We start from the raw sequence: 7,745 nt of genomic DNA on the forward strand, positions 1-7,745 counted from the left end.
TTAGTTATATCTGTTATAAAAAAAATTTTTTAGACAGTTAATGTATTTATAAATAAAAAAACACAAGGGTTTAGAAACAAATACAATTTGAAATTAAATGTTTAAGTGGTATGGTTCGCTCTATAACTCCAGAAGATGATGCAAAAATATTTGGTTATTTTTTTTTTATATTTTTTATCATTTATTGCATAAAGTATTTTTTTACTTAATGTAACAAAAAAAAAAAAAAAAAATTAAAAAAAAAAAATCTTTTTTAAAGAAAAAAAAATTTATTAAAGCTAAAGTGTAATGATAAATTGTTAATGATGTAAGTTTAATTTAGTTATATCTGTTATAAAAAAAATTAATATTTTCAGATAAACAATGTAAGAAGACTATAAAAAAAATAGATCAAAAAAACAAAAAAGGATTTTCTGATTCAATAAAAAAGGATGGTATTGTAAAAGGTATAGTTTATAAAATTAGTAAGTTGTAATGTTTACATGCTTTTTTTTCAAATGTATTCGTCTTTCCATGACTAAGGGCGTCATTACAGTTGAGGAGGCTGCTCTTTATTTTAATTTATTGCTATAACCAGTAACTAACATTTGGATAATCCAACGTAAGTGCACATTATTTTAATGGGGGTACTAAAAACAACCAAATATTTTATATTTGAATAATTGTGTTAATGACTTTTTATTTTTTTACATTAAAGACTTAAAAAAAATGAATAATAAAAAACTTTTTAAAAACAAGTAGCAAGTTTTTTCACTTTACTGTGAATTGAAAAAATAGTAAAGTTTAGCAAAAACATTTGAAAAATAAATTTTCAAACTGTCCGTGTTTCTAGTGCAAATAATAAAGTATTTACTTATATACTAACTAAAAAAAATCACGACTAAATTGTATATCAAAAAATGTTTGTTATTTCATTATGATTTTATCTGCTTTTTTCCTCCACTTGTATCAGTTATGGTATTGGAAAATAACAAATGTCCTAAAAATAATGAAAACAAAGCAGTAAAATATTTAGGTATATTATTTTTTTGACAAATTTTTCTGTTTTTAATTTTCAATTTTTTAAATTTATTTAGTTTGGATTTTCTATTTTGTATAGCATTCTTTTTTGGTATATTGCTTCTCTTTAGTTTCTTATAGCTTTATTTAATTTAAGATCTTTTCTATAGGAATATATATATATATATATATATATATATTTTGTTAATTCACGTCCTCAAGGCCAAGAAGGTCACTACAGATGAGGAGGCTACTTATTTGTGGTATAACCCTCTCTCAACTCTATAACTCCGAAAGACAAACCTTGACGAACAAGGTCGCTGCGCGGAGAAACGAGTCGAGCGCGGTACTACCAGGGTTGTGGTGAGGATCGAACTCGGAACCTCTTGCCTATGAAGCGAGCGCTCTACCACTACCGCATATATATATATATATATATATATATGTATATATATGCGGTATATATATACCGTATATATATATATATACCGTATATATATATATACCGTATATATATATATCGTATATATATATACCGTATATATATATATATATATATATATATATATATATATATATATATATATATATATATATATGTATATATATATATATATATATATATATATATATATATATTTATATCAGAATCGCCCAAATATATATATATATATATATTTTGGCGATTCTGCAAGAGTGGGGGTCGTAACATTTGACACTTTTTAAGCTATTAGAAATGAACTGAAAATGGAAATGACTTGAAACATTCTAGAAATGTGAAATACTATCATATAATTTAGTATGTAAAAATTACAGCATTGAAGTCTTAAACTTTTTTCGAAAAATTAACTCTACATAGCATGGCAATTGTAACGCTTACTTTTTACCACTTCTGAACAAAACAACTTTCAGACTATCAGACTTCATGCAGCAAATGAGGTGATAAAAAAAAATCATTTAGTGTGTGTATTTAGCACATATTGATGTTATTAAATGCTGAGTTTCATAGTTTTTACTTGAAGTGTTACAAGTATTTTTTATGTTTTTTTGCTGTGACAGTCATAACAAAAAATCTGATGCTTAAAAACAACAACAAAAATGACAACATTAATGTAAGAAAATAAGTATAAATGATTATTAACAACCATGTATATTATGTTAAAAAAATGCAGTATAACATTATTAAAGTTCTTAATTATGGATATACAGTATATACTTTTTTTTTTCGTCTTTCATAATTGCCCATATATATATATATATATATATATTTATATATATATATATATATATATATATATATATATATATATATATATATATATATATATATATATATATATTTATATGTATTTATTTATGTATATATATATTTATATATATAATAATATATATATATATATAATAATAATAATATATATATATATATATATATATATATATATATATATATATGTATATATATATATATATATATATATATATATATATATATATATATATATATATATATATATATATATATATATATATATATATATATATATATATATATTAGTATATTAGTAGAAAATCACTTAACAATATATAATACAATAAATTATAGGATACAATATATAATAGAAATATAACATAAATAGAGTAGAATATATAATAGAAAATCACTTAACAAATATTTATTAGTAGATAATCACTTAACAAAGTTTTTTCATTTAACACTGTTTCATCAAAAAACTCATCAAAAATTTTTTTAATAAAGACTCATCATTTCTGATGAGTTTTTATTGATGAAACACAGTGTTAAATGAAAAATTTTTGTTAAGTGATTTTCTACTAATTTATAATTGCTCTGTTCTTTTAAGAACATTGAGCACTCTAATTTTTAGAATAGATAAAGGTAAATCTCAATATTTTGTAAAAATTTATTTTCTAATTTGATTATAATGGTCCAAGTTTTTTTTATGGATTGTTGCGTATCCAGGTTTTTTTATAACTGTTGTTTAAATAAAAAAAAGATTTTGCAATATATATATATATATATTATGTATATGTATATACACATATATAAATATATATTATATATATATACATATTATACATATATTATATATATATATGTATATATATATATATATATATATATATATATATATATATATATATATATATATATATATATATATATATATATATATATATATATATATATATATATATATATGTATATACACATGTATATATATATACATATATATTATGTATATTTATATGCACACATATAAATATAGATTATATATATATATATACATATATATATATATATATATATATATATAAATATATATATATATATATATATATATATATATATATATATATATATGTGTGTGTTTATATATATATATATATATATATATATATATATATATATATTATATATATATATATCAGGGCTTGTTTTAAAGCATTAAGCTGCCGGCAATTTATGTATGCATAAATCAATTTTACATATGCCTAGAGCGAACTCCATTAAGCAACTTTTTATTATTTTTAAATTTTAAGTATTCTTAAGTATTCTATAAGTGGTAAGATAAAAGAAATAAAAGAAATTTTATAAAACACCACATTAGCTTTTGAATGACCATTATTTTGAATGACCATTATGTAAAAAAGCTTGTTACAAAAGTTTAAATGACAATTATGTTAGATATAAGCGCTATTTACTTATGAAAAAACTCAAATAAAATTAAAAACTACAAAAGCCTAATCTTTATTAACCTAATTATTTTATCGAAATATTTAGTAACAGAAAACAAAATTTTTCATAGTTAATGATAACCATAAAAGAAATTTATATAATAAAAACTTTTATTTATCATCTTGTGACCACAAGAATATTTATATTTTTAACTTTTGATTGCAATAATAAAAAAATTCACTTAAATTTTTTATTTAATGATAAAATATAAATTAATAATAAATGAAAAATTAAATTTTATTTTATGTCTATTTTATATTAGGATGTTTTACTTTGTTTTTATTTTATGGTAATGATTGATTTTTCTGGTTGAAAAGTGCTAATAATTTAAGCTTTAAGCAAAGAACAATATATTATATTTAATTCTGATAAAAATGTATGGTTTAATTTAAAACTAATTTAATAAAAATATGTAATTTTATTCTGATAAAAAAAATTTATCCAAGTTTATTAAAACTAAAGTTAATGCTTGGGTTTAACTAAAGTCTCAAATTTAGTAGTATTAGTATTAGTAATTGCTGTAACTGGTGTGAGCCAGTGAATGTGGTATTAACACACTATGACAGCCAATTTGCTTGATTGCTGCTCATCCAGTAATCAAAACCTGCTTTAAAACTGTTAACTGATTGTGCTTTAACCAACTCACTTGTTGACGCTTGGCAAGCTATTCTACAAATTGGCTGATCTATTAAATAAAAAGTTTTCACGATAAGCTTGTTTAGTGATTTTTTTGACATATTTAAAGCTGTGACCTCTCATTTGAGTTTGTTGAATACTAATTTTTTTAATTGTTTCCAAATCGTTAGAACCGTTAAAGAACTTAAAAAGTTGAATCATATCTCCTCGTCTCCTTTTTGTCAAGGTAGTCAAGTTGAGAGCTTTTAGAAGATTCTAATAGTTGATTATCGAGTTGCACGATATTGGACTCTTTTTAATAAAATCAATTTCTTCCTTTTGAATAGGCACTGCAAACTCTAATAGTGGTCGCACAAAAAAATAAAGTGTTCTCAACATTTTTAAATCCAATCCTACATTTGGTTGACTTTGCCTACGCATTTTATTACATGATTTCCAGGTTGCTTGACAAGATTACCCCAAGATCACTTTTAGATTCTGTTATGTATATATACAGCTTGGATAGGTTTTTTAGAGTTTCAGGCAAATTGTTTATAAATAATACAAACAAGAGTAGTCCTATTACTGACCCCTGTGGCACATCAATGGTAGTTTCTGCACAAGAGGATACATTTTCGTCTATCACAGTTCTTTGTTTTCTTTCTTTTAAAAATGCTTTGATCTATTGTATTGTCAGACCAGATATTCCATAAGCTGTAAGTTTAAGCAACAATCTTTTATGTGGTACTGTGTCAAATGCCCTGGTGAAATCCAAAAAAACAACATCAACAGATTTAACATTCTCTAGGGCGATTGAAATAAAATCAAGTGTTTCAAGTAGATTTGTTGAGTATGATTTATTTTTAACAAAACCGTGCTGTTGCTTAGCTATTAGTTTGAACTTAAATAGAAAAGCTTCAAGTTTACATCTGATTATACTTTCCATTATTTTACACTCAATTTAGGTGAGTGATACTGGTTGGTAGTTTCCTGCTAAGGTTTTTTCACCTTTTTTGTACAGAGGAGTGATATTTGCTGATCTAAATTGCACTGGCAGTTTGCTGGTTTTGAACAACTCTTTAAAAATATACGTAAGTTGAATGGCAAAGGCTAATGCACAATTCTTTAAAATAGCTGAATGTAAGTTATCAACACCTCTTGATTTGTTATCTTTTAAGTTTTTTAATCTTAGATAGACATCTTGATATGTAAAATCTTCATTTGTCATAATGAATGTTTTAGTAGTTCTTAAATCAAAAGAAGGCAGTAGACCATCATTTTCTTTCACAACTGCAGCTTGAAAATTTTTGTTTAAGATACCAGCAATATCTTTTGAATTTTGAGTGGTTTCAACATTTGCTCCCTTTAATGGTTTTATAGAATTTTTGACTGCTTGTTGATTGTTCATATAGTTGTAGAGAAGCTTTGGATTCTCGACGGATCTTTTTACCAGATTAAACCTCAGTATAAAAAATTAGTTCATCAAACATTTCTTGTACATTTTTATTACTGAAGCATTGTATTCAGTCAACATTTGAAATTAGATCAGATATTAGTTCAAAATTGGAATTAGCAAACATCTTTGCTTACTTTTATTGTCACAGATTGCTTTTCAGATGAAACTGAAAAATATTATTAGATGACCTCTGTTTATGTTTCCCAAAACAAACTTTGAATCTATTTTGTTAACAATTGCTGATTGAGTTGTAAAGACCAAATCTAAGGTATTCACAAGCTATTCATCTGACAGCTGGAATGTCGGTATGTTAATATGCTGATAAAGAAAATTATCATTTAAAGTATCTGTAAATTTACATTCAATTACATTCTCATTTGAAATTGCATCAACACAGCCATTTGACCTGTTGATTAATGGGAAATTGAAGTCGCCCATGATAAGTAAGTCTTTCAACTTATTTTTGTCTATATATTTGCGTGCCAGGCCATAAACTACATCAAACTCTACCATATCCAAAAAATCATTTGGCCTGTAGATACATCCAAGTAAATACTTGTCATTATCAAAATAAACAACTGCCAACACTTGTTCTAGTTAACAGGGGCGTAGAACAACATCAATTTAGTTCAGATCATTTAGGAGTCTAATGAGTTGTCTATATATATATATAAACAAACACCACCACCTTTTTGTCTGTCAGACCTTTCAATTTTTACAACTGAATCACTTTAAACAATGACTTAGTCACTTTTAAACTGTGTCTCAGTCACAGAAATTACATATTGTTCAATTACTATTTTTAACTCATTTAACTTGTTATCGAGAGAGGTAGCATTTAGGTATAAACATGACAGCTTTTTAATTTCATTGCAATCTGACACTGAATTATGTAGATATTTATTGATTTGATTTTTTTAAAATTTGATGATCTTATTGCCATGGATGCCATACCAAAAGGGGTCATTGTCTGTTCTTGCTTGATTTAATTTATTTATTTCAGTTTTGAGGTTAAAGTCTTGGAGTCTCTGATCCTTAGTCAAATCTGGACTAAGATAAATATCTTTATGTGCGACATTACTTGTCAATTTTTTAGCTGATGCTAATATTGTGTTGCAAATAATGTCCTCAGCTAATTCAACAAGAATTGGACCTGGTTTATTAATTTTAGATCTCAGCTGTCTAACAAATTTTGGTATTACGCTTCCTTGATTTATGAACCTAAAAACTTACTTTTGACTCGTCTTCTTTTGATTTTATTTCTATGCTTTCTTTTGTTGATTCGGCTACTCTATAAATAATAGCATTTTTTGCTCTTCTTTTTCTTTTATCGAACTCATTAATGGCTACATTTATTACCATCAGCTGCTCTGTAGGCTTCTTTTTTTGTATAACCTGTTTGACAATAAGCGACCAGTCACTGATAGACTTGCTTGACTCAGCTTTTTTATTTATTTTTGTCTTCAGATTTTTAATGTTTTCATTATTTTCAATTTTTTTTGTTTCTAGTTTTATCACGTGTCTGAAGAGTTCCAAAAAAGTGAAATCTGGCTACACCAAATATGAACGTCTTTAGTTGTTTGAAAGTCTAAACTGGCCAATTCTAGCCAATTGTACTGTTTAAGAAAATCTAAGTTCATTCCTTAACTGATATTGTCTAATCTCTTGATTAGAGAGCTAACACCCTGAATAACAGAGGACTACCTCTTGCTGTGAACTTAAAATTGATAGCTGAGAGGGCTACCACCCTGAATTACAGTGAATTACCTCTTGTTGTGAGTTTATTACACAGGGATTTAATACACATGGACTAATTAAACTAATAAAACAATGTGTTTTTTTTCTTATTTAAAAATATTACTAATAATTAAATTGGTAAAACTGTTTTGTTATTTGTCAAATTTTTAAACTAATACCAAC

At 24.7% G+C, this 7,745-nt stretch overlaps 1 protein-coding gene across 1 annotated transcript in view; it reads left to right on the plus strand.

The window, feature by feature from the left end:
• LOC136077943 (uncharacterized) overlaps positions 1–7,745 on the plus strand; it is a 20,284-nt gene continuing 12,539 nt past the window's right edge. Inside the window, exons 1-2 of the mRNA XM_065792302.1 lie at positions 1–153; positions 357–446. Coding sequence (XP_065648374.1) covers positions 111–153; positions 357–446 — 133 coding nt within the window. The 5' untranslated portion in view covers positions 1–110. The remainder of the gene's footprint in view (positions 154–356; positions 447–7,745) is intronic.

Source organism: Hydra vulgaris, chromosome 03 (assembly GCF_038396675.1).
Source record: "Hydra vulgaris chromosome 03, alternate assembly HydraT2T_AEP".
NCBI classification, from domain to species: domain Eukaryota; kingdom Metazoa; phylum Cnidaria; class Hydrozoa; order Anthoathecata; family Hydridae; genus Hydra; species Hydra vulgaris.